This window comes from Microcaecilia unicolor, chromosome 4, assembly GCF_901765095.1.
Source record: "Microcaecilia unicolor chromosome 4, aMicUni1.1, whole genome shotgun sequence".
NCBI lineage: Eukaryota > Metazoa > Chordata > Amphibia > Gymnophiona > Siphonopidae > Microcaecilia > Microcaecilia unicolor.
In genome coordinates, this window is record NC_044034.1 from 171,780,461 (window position 1) to 171,801,738 (window position 21,278).

The following is a 21,278-nucleotide window of genomic DNA, read 5'->3' on the forward strand; positions in this document are numbered from 1 at the left end:
AAGCCACATTCTGATGGCTTCCTGACACAGAAGGCGGTAATACACGGCAACCTAGTTGTCTGTCTGAATTTAGATATTTGATAGGACAGCCGATCCCTGAAAGCCTTTAGAGCGCTCCAGACCGCTCGTAACTCCAGAAGATTGATATGAAATAGTCTTTCCTGGAGGGACCAATATCCTTGGGTGTGAAGTCCATCGACATGAGCTCCCCACCCCAGGAGAGACGCATCCGTAGTCAGCACTTTTTGCGGCTGAGGAATTTGAAAAGGACGTCCCAGGGTCAAATTGGATCGAATTGTCCACCAATGTAGGGATTCGAGAAAACTCGTGGACAGGTGGATGACGTTCTCTAGATTCCCGGCAGCTTGGTACCACTGGGAAGCTAGGGTCCATTGAGCTGATCTCATGTGAAGACGGGCCATGGGAGTCACATGAACTGTGGAGGCCATGTGGCCGAGCAATCTCAACATCTGCCGAGCCGTGATCTGCTGAGACGTCCGCACCTGAGAGACGAGAGCCAGGAGATTGTCGGCTCTCATCTCGGGAAGGTAGGCACAAGCTGTCTGAGAGTCCAGCAGAGCTCCTATGAATTCTAGTTTCTGTACTGGAAGAAGGTGGGACTTTGGATAATTTATCACAAACCCTAGTAGCTGCAGGAGTTGAATAGTCATCCGCATTGACTGTAGGGCTCCTGCTTCTGAGGTGTTCTTCACCAGCCAATCGTCGAGATAGGGGAACACGTGCACTCCCAGTCTGCGTAGAGCCACCGCTATGACAGCCAGGCATTTTGTGAATACTCTGGGCGCAGAGGCGAGACCAAAGGGTAGCACACAGTACTGAAAATGCCGTGTTCCCAGACGGAATCGAAGATACTGTCTGTGAGCTGGCAGTATCGGAATGTGAGTATAAGCATCCTTTAAGTCCAGAGAGCATAGCCAATCATTTTCCTGAATCATGGGAAGAAGGGTGCCCAGGGAAAGCATCTTGAACTTTTCTCGGACCAGGTATTTGTTCAGGGCCCTTAGGTCTAGGATGGGACGCATCCCCCTGTTTTCTTTTCCACAAGGAAGTACCTGGAATAGAATCCCAGCCCTTCTTGCCCCGGTGGCACGGGCTCGACTGCATTGGCGCTGAGAAGGGCGGAGAGTTCCTCTGCAAGTACCTGCTTATGTTGGAAGCTGAAGGACTGCGCTCCCGGTGGGCAATTTGGAGGTTTTGAGATGAAATTGAGGGCGCATCCTAGCCGGACTATTTGCAGAACCCACTGATCGGAGGTTATGAGAGGCCACCTTTGGTGAAAAAATTTTAACCTCCCTCCGACCGGCAGATCGTCCGGCACGGACACTTTGATGTCGGCTATGCTCAACTGGAGCCAGTCAAAAGCCCGTCCCTTGCTTTTGCTGGGGAGCTGCAGGGGCCTGCTGAGGCACACGCTGTTGACAAGAACGAGCGCACTGGGGTTTAGCCTGAGCCGGCTGTTGGGAAGGTGGATTGTACCTGCGCTTATTAAAAGCGTAGGAAGCATTCCTCCTTCCCCCCAAAAATCGTCTACCAGTTGAGGTAGATGCTGAAGGAGTCCGGTGGGAGAGCTTGTCGAAAACGGTATCCCGCTGGTGGAGGTGTTCTACCACCTGTTCGACCTTCTCGCCAAAAATATTATCCCCCCCGGCAAGACGCATCTGCCACTCGCTTCTGGACTCTACTGTCTAGGTCAGTGGCACGCAGCCATGAAAGCCTGCGTATCACTATACCCTGAGCAGCGGCCCTGGATGCAACATCAAAAGTATCGTAAGCACCCCTGGACAGGAATTTACGACACGCCTTCAGCTGCCTGACCACCTCCTGAAATGGCTTGGCTTGCTCAGAAGGGAGCTTGTCCACCAAGTCCGCCAACTGCCGCACATTATTCCGCATGTGAATGCTCGTGTAGAGCTGGTAAGACTGAATTTTGGACATAGCAGAATGGTAGGCCTTCCGCCCAAAATAATCCATAGTTCTAGACTCACACCCAGGGGGCGCCAAGGAGTAATCCCTAGAACTCTTGGCCTTCTTAAGGGCCAAATCCACCACCCCAGAGTCATGAGGCAATTGGATCTTCATTAACTCTGGGTCCCTGTGGATTCGGTACTGGGACTCAATTTTCTTGGGAATGTGGGGAGTAGTTAATGGCTTCACCCAGTCTGTCAACAATGTCTGTCTAAGGACATTATGAAGAGGAACTGTGGTGGATTCCTTAGGTGGAGATGGATAGTCCAGGACCTCGAACATCTCAGCCCTGGGCTCATCCACCGTCTCCACAGGGAAGGGAATGGCCGTAGACATTTCCCGGACAAATGAAGAGAAGGAAAGACTCTCCGGGGGAGAAAGCTTCCTCTCAGGTGAGGGAGTAGGATCGGAAGGCAGACCACAGGACTCCTCATCCGAGAAATACCTGGTGTCCGCCTCTGCTTCCCACGAGTCCTCTTCCATCGGTATTGGACACGAGTTGCTGAGCCTCGGTCCGAAGCCGGGCCCGTCTCGACGCCGAGGAACGATGTCCTTCGTGGCGGTGTTGAGAGGAAGACCCCCGAGCTGCAGGCGACGAAGCTTCCTCCAGCTATGTCGGCGGGGAGTCAACCTGGGTGGTGGCCGATACCGGTACCGCAAGTGGTACCGGGGACGGAGACCTCACCATGGGCGATGATCCAACCGCTGCCTCCCTCAACGGTACCGACGGCAGAAGCACCTGCGGTACCGGAACAGACAGTACCAACGGCGCAAGCATCGAAGGTACCGGAGATGGTCGCAACAGCTCTCCCAGAATCTCTGGCAGTATGGCCCGGAGGCTCTCATTCAGAGTAGCTGTAGAGAAAGGCAAAGGAGCCGGTACAGGCGACGATGACAGAACCTGTCTGGGGCTCGGAGTCGGTACCGGGCTGTCCTGGGTAGAGCGCACCGACAACTCCTGAAAGGAGGGCGAGCGATCCTCCCGGCATTGGCGCTTTTCAGGTGCCGAATTCCTTGGCGTCCTGGAGCTCTCGGTACCATGGCGGGAAGGTGACCGATGGCGATGCTTCTTAGCCTTCACCCGAAGCACACCAACGGTACCCTCCGGTATCGAAGAGGAAGACGTGGAATCCACACGCCGCTTAGGGCCAGGTCCGAAGAAGGTCGATCCCAGGGGGCCTGTAGAACAGGAGTCCTCGAGACAGGTGGAGACCAAGGTTGCCAGCTGAGAAAAATTTTCCCAGCCCAAAACCAGCCGTAAACCCGCCCGCAGCCAACCCCCGCCCCCGAGTCACTGAACCCCGCCTCCCACGTCACTAACCCCGCCCCCAACATCACCCCTGACGTCAACCCCGCCCCTGAAAGGCTTCTATTGGACCAAATTGGACCAATAGAAGCCCCAGAAAAGCTTCTATTGGACCAAATTGGACCAATAGAAGTCCCGGCAGCGGGAAAACCGGACAATCGGCGGCCGCGAAAACCCACCCAATCCCGCACCGCGCCCACTCGAAAACCCGCCCAAATCCCCGCAACCCATGCGATTCGAAAATTCCCCGCAGCAGTTTCCAAAAAGCAGCCCAATTCTGCGGCTTAACCGCAACCCTGCCGACTCTGGTGGAGACCCGCTCGATGGCTAACTGCCACCAGCATGGGACCTGTGGACAGCCCTTACCTGCACTCCGGACGTCGATGCAGTCTCCGGTACCGACATCGATACCGGCAATGACCTCGATACCGAAGGACTGGAACTGGCTCCAAACAAAATGTTCCACTGAGCCAATCTTGCCGCCTGAGTCCTCTTTTTCAATTGGAGGCACAAAGTACAGGCGTTGGGACGATGACCAGCTCCCAAACACTAAAGACATGAAACGTGTCTATCAGTGAGCGAGATTGTCCGGTTGCACGACGTGCACTTTTTAAAGCCACTGGTAGGCTTCGCAGACATGGGCGGAAAAATCACGCCGGCGAGGTCGAACACGATGGTATCGGAAAAAAAGGACACCAAAGACGGAGAAAAAAGTGGGTCCCGCACGGGCGGCCCAAAATGGCCGCTGAAGAAAAAGAAAGAAAACTTACGGGAACTCTAGAAAAATAAAGGAGAAACTAAACTCTCTTTTTTTTTTAAAGAAGAAGTTCGCGAAAAGGGGCCGAAAATCGGCAAAAAAACTCACGGGTGTCTGAAGAGCCACAGCGAGGGGTCTCTGGGGCAGAGAACAGCAGCGTCCCAAGCCGCGGAAAAAACAAGACTGAGGAGCACACTCGCGTTTGGGCGAGAAGACGATCGCGCATGCGCGGTGCACACGGGAGCACGAGGCTAGCAAACTCTTTGTTGCTAGGGAGAATTCCGGTTCTGGGGCTGCCGACGATGTCACCCATCAGTGAGAACAAGCAGCCTGCTTGTCCTCGGAGAATTAGCACTAATTGGCACTAATTAGAATTTACACACCCAACTCGCTAAGCGAATTCTGTAATGAAGTGCACCAAACTTCTAACGTGCAGGCAAAAAGGGGCATGGTTATGGGTGGGGAAATGGGCATTTTGTGGTCATTCTGAAATTTACACTCGTATTTATAGAATATGGCCCAGTGCAAGTAAATCTACATGCTGGGATTTACACTACATTTTCATTGGTGTAAATAGATACACGTAGTTTTAAGCACTGAGGTATCAACTAAGCGTAGGTGCCGATTATATAATATACTTAGTCGGCACTGATTTCAGCATGGATTTTTTAAACACCATATACAGAATCTCCCCCTCTGCGTCTAATTTAAGCATCAGGATTTACACCAAGTACAACATGGTGTAAATGGCTGTAACTAAAATTGGTTGCATGGAGAGACGCTCAGCGTAATTCTATATACCATGTAGAAATTTAAACCTATTCTATAAAATTTAGGCATACTTTAGAGAATATACCTAAGAGTACTTTTTTACATGCGTAATTTTCATGTGACATATATAGAATCTAGCCCTTTTGGCACACAGCCTTATAGAAAGTCATGTACGGAGATGTGATTGCAAATCCAAATTAGTGCCAATTCGCTCAATTGGTTGATAGCATCCAACTGACTAATTACTCTGGGGCCCTTTTGCTAAGCTGTAGTAAAAAGAGCTGTGTGCTAGCGGCAGGGGCTGTTTTTGCAGTGCATTGAGGCCATTTTTACCGCAGCGGGTATAAAGACAGAAAAAAAAGACTTGGCCCTGCGGTAAAATTGCTCTTACCAAATAGACACGTTTGTGTGTGTGGGGGGGGGGGGGGGGGAGCACTTACCACCACCCACTGGGGTGGCGGTACTGGCTCCCATGCTAACCAGTCAGTAACCGGGTAGCTGCGGCGCTACCTGATTACCACCGGGTTACCCCCTGTGGAAATATTTTTTTAAATATTTCTGCTAGCACCAGAAATGCCGTGCGCTGGGGGTGGAACTGCTGCCGGCACCCATGTTGGGCCAGCACTAGCTCCAGATTGGCACGCAGTAAGCCCGGGGTGGTCTTACTGTTGCTTAGTAAAAGGGCCCCCCTATGCGTACACGTGGGCTCTACGTCCAATTTTGGAGAACCTATATAGAATCTGTGGGTTAATGCATGTAAGTAAACACCTATGAAAGTGCCAGCAGGGTGCCTAAGCATTATTCTCTAATTGTGTGCCTATCTACATAGCATGTAAATCAAGGGGGCATACGCATGGGCACAGTATGGGCAAGGCTTCCAGTTATGCTCAAATTATAGAAATACTGTAAGCTACATGTGTCTGTGCCGCATTTATGCACCCACACTTCTGCCAGGTCTATGACTGGTATAACTGTGGGAGCATGGATACCAGGTTACGCCAGCATTCTATATCAGCATCCGGACATTGAGGTGCCATCATAGAATAGGGCTGCTACCGCGGGTCCTTGGGGCACCTAAATAGAGGCAGCCAGTTATAGAGCTGTCATTTTATGGGCCCTTTTACAAAGATGCGATAGGGCTACCGCATGCCAAATAAGCCCTACAACCGGGGTAGCATAGGAGCCCGGTGGTAGTTCCAAAGTTGGCATGTGCAGTTTCCCATGGTAGAAAATAAGTTTTCTGTTACTACGGGGAGCATTCCTGGCGGTAATAGGCAGCATGGGCACATTACCACGTGCTGCCCGATTACCGCGGAGTTAGCGCATAAGCCCTTACCACCTATTAGGTGGCAGTAAGGGCTCAGGCAGTAAACAGCTGTGTGCTAATCCATTTAATACCCCATTTTTAAAAAGGCCTTTTTCCCACTGCGGTAAAAAGTGGCCAGTGCACGCCAAAGTTAGCGAAGGCCACTTTTTATCATGGCTTAGTAAAAAGGCCTCTTAGTGTACAAAGTGGGGTTTACAACATTTTTGGGCTTCACAAATAGTACATCTGGGTGTAGTTTTATCCTTGCAAAACTGTTTTTAGATTATAAGAATTACCGTGATAATAAGCTGCTTTGTGGAAGTTTTACTATATTTTATAGTTACAAAATATGTGCCAATCTGCCTCAGAAAGATAATTTTGCATAAGAAAACTATGGGGCCCTTTCACTAAGAGACAGTAAGCCCACCGCAGACTTACCGCATGCCAATCCGGAACTACCGCTGGGCTACCGCAGAAGCCCGGCGGTAGTTCCCACCCCTAGCGTGCCATATCCAGCACTACAAAAACACGCCATCTATTTGTAGCGCCAGAACTTAACTGGCAGTAATTGGGCAGCGCTGCATGCTGTCCGGTTACCGCCAGGTTAGCGTGGGAGCCCTTACCACCAGTTCAATGGATGGGGTAAGAGCTCCCTACAAAATGGCCACACAGTGTTTCACTTACTGCACGGCCATTTCTTTTTCCCAAAAATGGACAGCCTTTTTACCCGCTGCGGTAAAAGGGGGCTTCAGCATGCATCAAAAACACACGCTTATGCTAGCGCAGGCCCCCGTTTACCACAGGTTAGTAAAAGGACCCCCATGTATGTTATTTCATTTCCTAGCGGCCATGTTTCTATTGAGTTCATCTGCATGGTATTCCCAGTTGAAAATTAGTGTGTGCTATATACAAAAGAATACAAGGGACCTTTCAGCATTTGAGGGAAAATCCATCCCTGAAGAAACAGTATATTGACTGGTTAAAGAAAAATGAAAAATCATGCCTTCAAACTTCCTAAATAGAAAAGTCTTTAACAATTTCTGACAGGGGCAGACTGAGTTGTCTGGGGCCTCCGGGCACTGAGAGTGGTCTGGGCCCCCCACCCGGCCGCTGTCCAACGCCCCACCTACTGCCGCAGCTGATGCCCCCACCATCCCGGTCCTACCTGATGGGTCATGGTGGTCTACTGGCCTCTGCGAGGGTGAGCATGTTCTTTCCTGCCCGCTGCACTGCCACTATTCCCTGCCTGCCAAGACTTCCTGTGGTAATCTCATGGGTCTCAACAGCAGATGCAAATTTCAAAAACTGACATATTTCAATCACTATACTATAGATTAACAAATACAAATAAAACAAAAAAAGGAAAATATGATACCATTTTATTAGACTAAATACATTTTTCAATTAGTCAAAAACTCTTTTCTCAGGTCAGGACAATATACTTGTGTTAACGTATTCTGTTCTGACATGAGAAAGGAGGGTTTGGTCTACAAACATTAGTCAAAAATGTATTAAAATTAGTCCAATAATGATATTACCTTATTTCTATTTTCTGTATTTATTAACACAGCTACCACACACTACTGTATCCTAAACTAAAAAGAAAATTCATTTTTTCCTAACTTTGTTGTCTGGCCGTTTACTTTTTCTAATTGTGTTGGACCCAGTCTCTTGTTTCCTCTTTCCTTGATCTCTTCTTAACTCTCATCAGTGTCTGCCCCTCTCCCTCCCCCCCCCCCTTTTCCATCCAGCATCTGCCCCTCTCTGTCTCTCTCCCTTTCCATCCAGCGTCTGCCCCCTCTCTCCCTTTCCATCCAGCATCTGACCCTTCTCTCTCCTCACATCCATCCAACATCTCCATCCTCTCTCCTCTTTTCATCCGGCATCTATTCCCTCTCCCCCCCTCATTCAGTGTCTATCCCTCCTCTCCCTCTTTCCATCTGACATCTGTCCCCTCTCTCCCTCTTATCTAGCATCTGGCCTTCCTCTTGTCCCTACATCCAATTTCTGGCTCTCCTCTTCTCCCTATATCCATTGTCTGCCACCCCTCTCTACCCCTTCTCCAGCCTCTGATCCTCCTCTTCTCCTGACATCTAACACCTGCCACTTCTCTCCTGATTTTGATCTGATGTCTGTCCCCCCCTCCATCCAGCATCTGTCCACCTCCCCCCTCCATCCAACATCTGTCCCATCTTGTCTCCTCCCTTCCATCTGGCATCTGTTCCCCCTCCCCCTCCATTCCCCATCCAGCATCTGTACGCCTTCCCCCTCCATCCAGTGTCTGTCTTTTTTTAAGCCCCCCCCCCCCCCAATACCCAACCCTCTCTCCACCCCCACTGGCACACCAGGCTCTCCCCCACTCCCACCCAATACCCCTTGCCGTGGCCTCCACTGCTGCAGCTGCTGTTTCAGCAGTGGCAGCAAAAGCAGTGAAAAAGATTGCGAGGCCACACTGTTCCCACTCGCAGCTGACCAGCTCTGCTCCGGAACAGGAAATTATGTCAAAGGAAGGCGGGACCAGCAGCCACAATCTTCTCTGTTTTTGCCGCCACTGCTGAAACAGAAGCAGTGGTGGCTGTGGCAGGGGGGCATTGGGTGGGAGTGGGGAGAGCGGCGGGCATCCAGGCAGAACCTCTTGGCCCTCAGGTACTGCCCTGTTGCCCACAAGGTCAGTTTGCCCCTGGTTTCTAAAATCCAAAGTATGAAGGTTCTAATCTTATTTCTAAGGGCAAGGAGTTCCAAAGTTTTGCAGCCCGATACAAAAAAAGAACTGGTAAAAAAAAACCTTTTATAACGTACTTTAATTGCTGAGAGAAAATGGAGCAACAGGCCATTCCTAGCTTGAAGTCATCTAAAGGAGACAGAAAACAGTGGGCAACATTTTTAGTACAATAGTACACAGGGCTCTTCATGTGGATCTCCTACAAACTAGCACAATAGCTGAAGATGAAACAGGGTTTAAATTTAATTTCACAGACATTTTGGTTAGGCAAAACTTCCTAAAATTTATAATCTTCACCTTTCGGTGATGAGAATTTGATGTGTTAAGATACTGTTCATTGGGAATAAGATATCAATTTAATTTAATTAGTGTATTTACATTCCGCACAACCGGCCAGTTCAGGACAGATTACAAAAATAAAAGAACAGCAGCAATATACAAAAGTACAATGATACGTATGAGGAGTTGTTCATCTGAAATTCTGGTCTTTTCAAAACTTTTTTACCATTTTTTAAAAATGACAAAATACTGTTCACGCCAAACTTGAATATTATTTGTGAAAAAACTCTGGCTTTACAAAGTTATCTATAAACTTCCACATAGCACATATGAAGCTGAATAAAGAGAGGCAAATTACTTACAGAAATGGGTCATTTAGTCAGACATTTTATTGTAAGCGCTATGGGGAAAACATGATCAGCTGAAACAGAAATTTAATGGCTAGAAAATAGGTCTTAAATTTGAATAAGGTATGTAATATCTGAAGTTATTCTTATGCACTGATTCAAGTGTTGCAAGAACTGAAGTTCCAAGATAACGAAAATATTAAATTGTTCCAAATAAAAGAAAAGAGCACTTGAAATTTTCTAGCCCTGATCTCCAATTTTCTTGTTATTAAGGAAGCCTGCAGCAAATACAAAAGCTGGTTGTGTCAGCCAGGCAATAGCCAATGTTGAGAAAAGAATGCGCATTCATAGCTATCCCAACTTGCTGCCTAATGAGTAGCAATTAATCCATTTTATTGTATTTCACATCAAAGAGAATTTTCCCCAAGGCTTTTATCCGCATCCATTGTAGGCATACAGAGCTATCTTTCACATTTCTAAAAATGTCAACAATATTGTCTACTAATAACATACATTATGTGGAATGTAGGCATGAAAGATTTCAAAACACCAAGCACATGTGTGGTCCTCTGGCACTTTAAAAATATTTTAAATACATTATTTTTTTTTATTCCGTAAATCTGGAAACCATACAAATGTGTACTGTGATAGGCTCATTTTCTTTTTAATATATGAATACAATTTGGTATAAGGGTGCAATAACCTAGTAAAATATTGCCCTTCGAAATACAGCAAAGCTTCTTCTACCCTCATAAAATGTAAGTTTCACTAGAAGGGTCTGAAGCCGAAAAATAAAATATTCTAAAAACTATATTAGTCCTGGAGAAAACTAGATTCCTCAAAAGCTATTATACCTTTTACTGTACCTATCCAATAATTCAAAGAAAATCCTGCAAGGGAGCTTCTGAGATCTTAGGTCATACAAAGAAAACTTCCACAAGATCTCAAAAACTCATATACCACATCATCATCTTTGGATTAACTTTACACGAATCCTGTAAAATGTACCATAGCTTATGAAGAATCCAGGAACAAGAATTTTTAAACGAACTACCTTGAACAGTCCACTCTGTCTTTGCAACGTACCATACATAGAGCAGACAAGGTACAAAGAATGCAAAGAATCAAGAAACACTTTTATTTTCCAAATTTCAACTGTTTCATAATTTCATCACATTATACATGAATATACACACACAACACCTACAGATTTTTTCTGCATGTGTTTATTATATATATATTTTTTTAACTTAATTTTCTTTTAAAATTACTTTAAAATTCATTAAACTATTATATTTGTCTATTACACTCTCGGTTAATGAAGCAGTGTGTTTAAGTATTCTTAGTTGTTTTTCACCAAATTGCTCAGCCAGTGCAGCTAAGAAGCCAGCCACCAACAGCCATAAAGATTTGCCAACATGCTGCCCACTGCATAATTAGAACAAGATGCTTGAAGGGAGGTGAAGGGTGGGGGTCTGCTATACTGACTAGCTGTTATTTACAAAGATACAATTATAAAATTGTGGGACATTTCTACAATTTTCACTGCTAAATTACCCTTAAACCATTTGTAGCTAACATTACTAACATGAACTATCGTGTTAGCATGAGATAATGCTGTTAACACCTAGGTTCCACTGCATAAAATGGGACCTGAACTTTAGGAGGAAAATTATCAAAGTGGGCTTACTGTTAAGGTGTGCTATTACTGTGAACCCCAGTTATTAGTAACTAGGACTCACTGTAGAAAATGGGACCTATGCTAAAATAGCACGAGTTAGTGGTAAAATAACAGTAGCCCACGTTAATGACTTCCCTGTTTAGTGTGAAGAGTTCCGGTCTCTGGTAACCAGAGCTGATATTGTGATGCCGTAATGCCTCATTCCACCAATGCCTGAGAGCCAACTTCATCAGTGAGGTCACAATGGCTTGGTTGCTTTATACTTGGCTCACTTTTATTATATATAACAATGATTTTGATTTCTACAGACATTTCTTTTTTCTTTAATTAAAGGGGGGAAGTTATCAACATGGGCTACCTTTAAGATGTGTTATTTTACTGTTAACCCCAGTTATTAGTAACTAAGGGCACTGTTTACTAAGCCATGCTAAAGGAACACTAGCGTTTTTAGCATGCGCTAATAATTAGCATGCACTAAATGCTAAAGGCACCCATAGGAACATATGGGTGAACAGGGCCCAAGGTCTCACTGAAAAATGGGACCTGTGCTAAACTAGCCATGACTTGTGGTAAAATAATCCAGTTTAACAGTAGCCAATGTTGATAACTTCCCCCTCTAAAACACACATTCGCACAGTAGTGCATATTAGCTAACTCTGTCTATTATTATTCAAAAAATAAATCTGGATGTATTTTCAGATAAATGGCGAGAAGAAAAACAGGCATACGTATGCAAACGTTTCAGAAGTTGATTTCTAATTAGATGAATTGAGGGAAAAGCAGGGGCTAGGGGCTATCTCTCTGTCTCCTAATCCATTCCAACCTCCAACTACACATTTAGAAATAGCCTTATGAAATAACATACATGTGGATAAAATAAATTTTCTAAAAACCAATAACTTGGAAATAAAAACATTAAAAAGGTATCAAATTGTTTTTATTAAATTATTGTCTTATCTAGAGTTTCCATAGAAATGAATAGGTTAATATAAAGATTTCATTTGTTTGGACAGAAACTAATATATTGATTAAATAAAAAGTTTATGGAACTTTTAAGTTTGTGGTGTTTCAGTAACTCAGTCTCATGAAAGCATTTCCAAAAGCACAAGTTAAAATGTTTCAGAATCGGAAAATAATGCATGCCAGGTTTAAAATGACAGAACGCTCATGCACCAAGACAAAAACATTTTCATGGAAAACGAATAGCATTCTGACATGAAATGGTTACATCCAATGGGTTGCAATGGTAAGAGTTTTAAAAAAAATAATTTTTCTAATTGAATGCTGAGTACTTATGAAACCTGACTAAATCTGGATTTGCTGGATGTTAATTTAGTGTGCATGCTAGCACAGAGGGGATATTAGGTACTTGGAAATGTAAACAGCTGTCACATGCATGAGGAGTGCTAGGTTACAAGAATCACAGCGCAAGGCATTCACAGATCACCATGGAAAACAGGAAGTGCAATGCATAGCAACCAAGAGCCCAAAAGCAGAAAAGCGCATACCTTCAGCTTGGAATGAAAATCGCGAGATTTCCTTCTGGCAAGAACCTGAATGTGACTAGACACCTGCAGGGTAAGGGAAGGGAGGAAAACAAAGGAGAAGCCTGTAACCATGGAGATGAAAAGCCCCCTACAACTGGGCAAACCAAACCTACCTTAATGGCGGCTTGAATTTCACGAACTTTCTTTCTTGCTAAGACCTGTATGTGACTAGACACCTACAGTGTTCAGATTTATAAAACAAACAAAACAAAAACAAAAAAGGGAAATCAAATTTTTTTTTTTAATCTTTTATTTTTTTTTAATTACTGGGAAATTATTTGTATTTATGTTGCTGTTAATGTAAGCAATACTGTTAGGGACTATAACACTCACAGCCAGGCACTAAGCTTTTACCATCATGACTCAGGGGGGAAGTGATCAATGTGGGCTACTGTTAAGATGGGTTATTTTACTGTTAACCTGGGTTATTATCAACTAGGTCTCATTGCATAAAATAGACTCCATGCTATAACACGAGTTAGTAGTAAGATGACACACCTTAAATATTTTAAATATTTATTAGATAGATAAGTTTGTATTAAGCCCACGTTGATAACTACACCCCTCAGTTTTGAGGGTCAATTGTGTGTGTGTTCGCACTCGAAGTAAAAATAGAATTAAAAAAAAACCAGAAAGTGCTGGTGTGAACAATGAAGTTTTAATTGTGCATGAAGGAGAAATAAAAGTAAAACGGATGGCAACTGTCACTGTTCAGATTTAATTTAGACAAAAAAAAAGATTAACATTTAATAATGTACCTTTAACAGATCAGTTGAAAAATGCTATCCATCTCATATTCTGCCATTAAAAAAACAATATAGTAATAATAGGCTGATTTACTAATGTACACTACTAACACAAAGGTTAGTGAAGGGGCTCGGGGGCCTTTCACAAAGCCACATTAGCATTTTTAGATTGCGGTAAAAATCAGCTGGCGGTAAATGCTGAGACACCCATAGGAGCGTAACGAGCATCTCAACATTTACTGCCAGCTGATTTTTACTGCGAGCTAAAGATGCTAGTGCGGCTTTGTAAAAGGCCCCCTCAATGCAGTTGCACCCCCCCTCCCCCCGACCAGCTCCCGCACCCTACCTTTAAAAAGAATTTCGGGAGGCGAGGCGCCCTGCCCTGCACGTAAAAGAAATGTGGACCGCGGGCCTTCTCTCGCTGTCTGTCCCGCCCTTGCGGAAATAGGAAGTTGCGTCAGCGGAGGGCGGGACAGAGCGAGGGAAGACCCGACGGTCCACATTTCTTTTACATGCAGGGCAGGGCGCCTCGCCTCCCGATATTCTTTTTAAAGGTAGGGTGCGGGAGCTAGTCGGGGGGGGGGGGGGGTGTAGATTCGCCGAGGGGGGGAGCTGGCAGGGAGCACCCCCCCTGCGCTGACACCCGGGGCGGACCCCCCCTCCCGCCCCCCCTTGCTACGCCACTGCCTCAATGTGGTAGCACATCAGTGAAGCAGCCCAACAGTAAAGTATACCAATTCGTATACTTCCCACAGGAAAAACACAAATTATCACAGAATAAGCTGAAATTAACCACCCCCCCCCCCCCCCCCCCCCAAAAAAGCAAAAACCAGAAAATATAAGTTGCTTATTTAGGAGCCATGGCAAAATCTGGGCTTAACGTGTGCTAATGCTGTACTTTCCCATGCACTAACACAGATTTACTGCAGCAGTATATTAAGGATTTTTCTATTTGCTTTATTGCAGGTCCCACGCTATTTTATTCTATTAATATGTGGGACTGGCAAAACAAATAACATGGGAGCACTTACCGCCTCCTATGTAGGAGGCCTTAAGGGGTCCTTTTACAAAGGCACGCTAGTTTTTTTTAGCATGTGTACTAAATATGCATGCACTAAATGCTAGATATGCCCATATATTCCTATCGGTGTCTCTAGCGTTTAGCGTGCGCTAAAAATGCTAACATGCCTTTGTAAAAGACCCCCCCCCCCCCCCAAGTGTTTTAGTTTTTATTTTATTTATTTAATACATTTATATCCCACATTCTCCCACCAATTGCAGGCTCAATGTGGCTTACACATATCTGTAGAAAAGGCTACAGTGCATGAAATACAATTATACAGTTTAAAAGTAAAATAGTTAACAACATTTAAAACAATAATATGTAAACGATAATAAAGAAATTAGTGTCCTTGAATCATTGTTAGACTAAAAGTTATTTGAAATTATGTAGAGTCTGAAGGACAAGCCTTTTTGAACAGAACGGTCTTCAATAATTTTCTGAATTTTAATGTGTTGACGCATTAAGTCCACCGTATCCACTTACTGCACACTAAGCAGAACGTTTGTAGCTGGATAACACTCCCATACTCATTCCCCACCCATAACACACCCCTCCCCAATTTTTAAATTAAATAGCACACAATTAGTACACGCTAACAGGCAAATTACTGCAAAATGTTTTAACACATTTTGCAGTAAGCCTTCTTTTCCTGTGTTAAGCATGAGTTAGCGCCGGCTTAGTAAAGGGGCCCCTTAGTGACAGAATGCATAACAGCACCCAATCAATCTTTCTGCAGAAAGTGCACAACTCCTGGTACCAAAGGACAATGACCTCCTATGAAGAACCCACCAAGGTCACAACCCCAAACGAGAATTTCATGACCCCATTTGGGGTTACAACCCACAGTTTGGGGAAGCTGTGACCTATGGAATCTACTGTGGCTGGACATCAGCACTGGGACAGACCTCATGTTTCAGGTTCTGTAGAGTTCTTTGCCACCTTTTGAACACCTGTCAATGCTATGAGCAGGGGCATAAATTCCATCAAAACAGACCCTGCCATGTAGGGATGATTTCCTCTGGTCTGGGGACCCTTCATTTGACTTTCTGCTATTGACTGAGGGCATAGAAAATATGCCATTAACAAAAGGTTGGTATGACCAATATAAATTCCATTGTATGCCCCGACCATTTTTTTTTTAATCATAAACTAATGTAGAAAGAATTCATTCAGGTGTCAGGAAGCACAGGTTCTTCTGCACCAATAATCAACCTGATTTCACTTCTAAATGTAAAGAGAACTAAAGGCCCCATGCACTAAGCAACTTCCTACAGACATAACATGGAAGAAAATCCTTAACATAAGAGCTCATGCATTTGTTCATTTGATTTGTACCTATTCTGCAGCTTCTGGAGTCCAATTTAAAACTAATATTAAATCCCCTGAATTGATCACAACAGACAAAGTATCCTCTCCCTGAAGTCACTGGAGTTATCACAGAGCCCTCTGGTTTACCATAGGGATTGGTGAAATCTACAGTCATTGATATGGACACAATTTTGGAGCTCTTCAGGAACTTAACAGAAAATTGTAAAGATAATACCTGAAGGGTTTTAAGAGCAATGAAGAACATTTGTGTACAAATCAGTCACGAAGATTCCGATGCTTACAAGCAAACGTGGGTGCTAGAGGCTATTAGCATCGGACTAGCACTCATATTTGCTAACGCAGAATGCTGACAGCCAACAAGCGTGTGACCAGTGACATATCGAGGGCAGAGCACATGCAGCTGCTCCCAGCAGGTAAGAATGCACCCCGGGGGGGGGGGGGGGGGGTTGTGCTGCAGCAGGTGGGGTGGGGGAGTGCATAGCGGCAATCCGCCCCAGGTGGCAGCCAACCAAGGATCGCCACTGCATGTGACTCAACGAGCTGACCGGCTCCTAGTGCAATGAACATGCAAATGAATGCTGATGAGCTGATTCCCTATTCCTCCCCAATGCTCAGAGGACAGTATGCCACACAAGAGCGCTCTTGCCACTGAAAATCCTATGCCAGCTTGGAGTTCGGTCAGCAATAAGGAAGGCAGCAAAAGGCAACCCCCCCTCCAAAAATAATCCAGTGAACACCAAATTACAGCCACACTTTAAACGTGTGATTGCAGTTTGTTTGATTCTGGTTTGGTTTCAACAAGGAGTTCATGCTGGAAAGCAGGAGTACAGGTAGGAGCAGATGCTGGAGGGATGGAGGAAGAAAGGAAGACAGGGGAATGGATAAAGTGAAGGGGGGAGAAAGACAGAGCATACCGGGGACAAGAGTAGAGCAGCTGGCAACAGAAGAGAGAGTCTGACATGGAACCCATTGAAGTTTTTTATGAAGTGCTGCTGTCGGCACCTCTTCCTCCTCCTTCCCTTCTCCCCTCTGGCATTCCGGGCATGCGCTGAAGAGCTGTGCTTAATACACAACTCTTCAGTGCACGCAGAAGACACTGTCCTCCTGCTGAACTCCTTAATGCTCAATGCTATCTATGAGCGTGCCTATATCTGCATCTCATTAATGTTGAGCATTAGGGAGTTATTCTTCTGCACGGCGGTATTTCTCTGGCGCTGTTCAGTACAGCACCGGAGTTTTGAGCATCTGCCTCTGAGACCCTAATGCTAAAAAGTAAATATGGGTGCTAGAGACCATTAGCACCAGACTAGCGCAGGATAGCACCCGTGTTTGCTGGCGCAGTATGCTGCAAGACCCTTACCTTGGGAAACAAGGTGTGCAATCACCATCAGCAACAGTGCCCCTAGGGGGCACTGCAGTGGACTTCAGAAAAAGCTCCCAAGTGCATAGCTCCCTTACCTTGGGTGCTGAGCCCCCCCCCCCCCCCCCCCCCCCCACAACTCTACAACATTACCATAGCCGTTACGGGTGAAGGGGGGCACCTACATGTGGGTACAGTGGGTTTCTGGTGGGTTTTGAAGGGCTCACATTTACCACCACAAGTGTAACAGGTGGGGGGTGGGACTGGGTCTGCCTGTCTGAAGTCCACTGCACCCACTAAAACTGCTCCTGGGACCTGCATAATGCTGTCAGGGAGTTGGGTATGACATTTGAGGCTGGCATAGAGGCTGGCAAAAATATTTTTAAAGTTTCTTTTAGGGTGGGAGGGGGTTAGTGACCACTGGGAGAGTAAGGGGAGGTCATCCCCGATTCCCTCCGGTGGTCATCTAGTCAGTTAGGGCACCTTTTTGAAACTTGGTCGCAAGAAAAAAATGGACCAAGTAAAGTCGCCCAAGGGCTTGTCAGGGACGCCATTCTTTTTTCCATTATCGGCCGGGGGTGCCCATGTGTTAACCATGCCCCAGTCCCGCCTTCGCTATGCTTCCGATACGCCCCCGTGATCTTTGGTCCTCCCCGTGACGGAAAGCAGTTGAGGACGCCCAAAATCAGCTTTCGATTATGCCGATTTGGGCGACCCTGGGAGAAGGAGGCTTATCTTGCGATTTGTGTCAAAAGATGGGTGCCCTCCTCTTTCGAAAATAAGCCTGAGAGTATACCACCCTCCTATTGGCACTGGAGGAATACCTTTCATACTCTAGTGCTGATGGAAGCTCGAGATGCTTGTCGCACTGCTAATCGGAAGAAATAGTTTTGGGGCATTTGGGAACCTTATATACAATCTTTGTCAGGACGAGCACGTAGTATGATTCTGAATTCCATGACACTGTAAGATATAGAGAACCTATTGAAGGACCTTTGCTCTGGAATGGGGGGTAAAAGGAGGGAGAGTGAGGAGATAGGGTAATTTTATACAGCCGCCTTGTGAGAGGAGCTATAAGAGTACAGGCTCCTTCCATCTGGGCGGTTGATACATAGATTAGCGTGATAGGATGTCAGGAGGGGGGATGGAGGAAGGGATTGGGGGGGGGGGGGAGTTTTATACAGCCGCCTTGGGAGAGGAGCTATAAGAGTACAGGCTCCTTCCATCTGGGCGGTTGATACACAGATTAGCGTGATAGGATTTCAGGAGGGGGGGTGGAGGAAGGGATTTGGGGGGGGGGGGGGAATGGAGGTTTACTAATGTAGATATAGTGGGAAGGATTGCTTACCCAATAGGGATATGTGAATATGGAGGGAAGGGATGCTGGGGAGAGGATGGGTAATAAAAGGGGAGGAATATTAGGATGTTGGATAATGATACGTATGTTGAATAGTTTATATTCTGTTATATGATGTGATTCTGCGGGGCTATACAATGCTCAGTGACAATACTTAACTTTTTCCCAATATGTTGTTTTGTAAGAAGGTAAGGGGAGGCGGGAGGGCAGTTTGACATTTCATTGACAAGCAAGTGGAACAGAGATGCTATCACATAGCAGAGTGGTTCATCTGAAAGTTAACATAAGAGAGGAGGGGTGAAAATTTTAAAAGTTTGATGACATTGGTATTCCTTGATATTTTTTTCGAAAGATGTGGATAATGGAAGATTTGTTTGTTTGACCTAAAGAAACATGTATGTTTATATGTCATCAATAAAAATGATCAACTATAAAATACAGTATTAAGCTATATTAATAAAATAAGTCTTGTCCAAAAAAAAAAAAAGAGGTGCGCATCTTATCTTATACCTATGGGCAATGGTCCACTTCCATTAGCATGCGCTAAATATTAGTAAAAGTGATTCTACATGATCTACACAAAGTTATCCTATTAATACTGCTTCTTGTGTGCCTTTACCAAGACCACTGAATACAAATTCCACTAAAAAGTTCAGAGAGACATACGAAATCAACCCTTCTGTCACTAAACACCAGAAAGCAAATTTTTTCCAAATGATGCAAGCATAAACCTCTGACTTCAGTAAACCTACTATTATTCTGTCCAAATAGTCATTTTTCTTTAGACCAAGACTCTTAGTTTCCAAGCCAAAAAATATGATGTGACTGGGCTTAGACTGCAATATATCCTCATAGCCTAGTGGTTAGTGCAGTGGGCTAAGAACCAGGGGAACTAGGTTCAATTCCCACTGCAGCTCCTTGTGCTCCAGGTACAAAATAAGTACCTGTATCTGTGAAGAAACAGTATGTTTTAAGCCTGTAGAATGGCCTTTGATTCTACAAGTGCATTTCTCTAGTTTGGCCAACAGGTGGTGCATGTTATGTTTTAAGCTGTTATAAAGAACTAACCTTTCCATTCTTTAGTTAACACAAATAAAGGAAATGTCTGTAGTGACGAAACCAGTTTGGGTTTTTTTTTTTTTAAATGTTGTAGTTCTGGACTCTGATTGGCCTGCAGTTTGAAATTACCCAGCAGTTGCTGGCTGTTGCTACAGTCTTGGCCAGAAAGAAGAGAGCTGGATCTCTTTGCTGAGGCTCAGTAAACAGTTATATTTCCTGATCTTCCCAGGTACATTTTAGACGGTAAACAAATGTTTAGTTAGTGTTATGATTGATTCATATTAGGTTCTTACCTTGGTAATTTTCTTTCCTTTAATCACAGCAAATGAATCCATAACGAATGGGTTGTGTCCACCTACCAGCAGGGGGAGATAGAGAACACTGAAAACCATAGTGCCTCTAGGACGGCTAGCTCCATCTGCCTCTCAGTATTTTGAAGCTTCCAAAGCAGTGTTAAAACGCAAAGTAGCATAACATGAATGCCCCAGAACAGGAGCAACAACACAAAGGAGGGATGAACTCAACCTCCTGCAGTAGAACAGAAATCCTGAAGACTGTTTTCCAACTTCTCCCAATGAGGGAACATGTCTGCAGGAAAAACTGAACACAAAACAGAGTCAATCAGGGAGGGATCATGGATTCATCTGCTGTGACTAAAGGAAAGAAAATTACCAAGGTAAGAACCTAATTTTCCCTTTCTTGTCATCAGCAGCAGATGAATCCATTACGAATGGGATGTATCAAAGCAATCCCTAGATAGGGCAGGAACAAGCCACACCATGCGCCAGCACTTGTGTTCCAAAAAGCGCGTCCCTCCTGGCAGCCACATCCAGCCTGTAATGACGGGCAAAGGAGAGCTTAGAAGTAGCTACACTACATCTCTCTTGAAGAGAGAATGCTCCCGTCTCAGCCCAAGAGGAAGAAATCGCTCTTGTGGAATGTGCCTTAAAGGCGTCAGGCAGAGGCCGGCCAGATAGCAGATATGCAGAAAAAATGGCTTCCTTAAGCCAACGGGCTATAGTGGCTTTAGACGCTGGAGACCCTCTGCGAGGACCTGACAACAATACAAAAAGGTGATCAGAGGTTCTGAAAGCATTAGACATCTGCAGATACTGCCACAGAGCCCTGCTCACATCCAGAAGGTGCAACTGCCCAAAAGGTTCCGGAAACTCCTCCCTAGTAAAGGAGGGTAGATAAATAGGCTGGTTTAGGTGAAACGCTGAAATCACCTTCGGCAGGAAGGAAGGCACAGTACGTACCGTTATTCCGGACTCTGAGAATCGCAGAAATGGGTCTCGACAGGACAGCGCCTGGAGCTCAGACACCAGTCTCGCCGATGTAAAGGCCACCAAAAAGACTGTCTTTAGAGTCACATCCTTCTCCGAAGCTTGCCCAAGGGGCTCAAAAAGCGAACACTGAAGAGCCTTTAATACTAGCCCCAGGTTCCAAGCTGGACAAGGGGCCCGCATGGGAGGCCAGAGCTGAAGCACCCCTCTAGAAAGACAAACCCCGAGGCCGTGTCGAACCGGACCCCCAAATATTCTAGAGATTGAGAGGGGGTCAGGTGACCTTTGGGTATATTGACGTCCCAGCCCAGAGATTGCAGTACTGAGACCACTCTGGCTGTTACATGATGACTCTCTTCTGCAGAGTCCACTCTGA

General features: G+C 45.4%; 1 protein-coding gene across 6 annotated transcripts in view; it reads right to left on the reverse strand.

Moving 5' to 3' along the window:
* The window catches only part of TEAD1 (TEA domain transcription factor 1), a 342,634-nt gene that overhangs the window by 88,264 nt on the left and 233,092 nt on the right, over nucleotides 1–21,278 (reverse strand). For 2 of the 6 annotated variants that reach the window (XM_030200967.1, XM_030200966.1), the window contains exons 5-6: nucleotides 12,816–12,878; nucleotides 12,664–12,726 (exon numbers count right to left, since the gene is read on the reverse strand). In XM_030200967.1, coding sequence (XP_030056827.1) covers nucleotides 12,664–12,726; nucleotides 12,816–12,878 — 126 coding nt within the window. The remainder of the gene's footprint in view (nucleotides 1–12,663; nucleotides 12,727–12,815; nucleotides 12,879–21,278) is intronic. The other 4 variants (XM_030200970.1, XM_030200968.1, XM_030200971.1 and 1 more) reach the window with 2 other exon arrangements.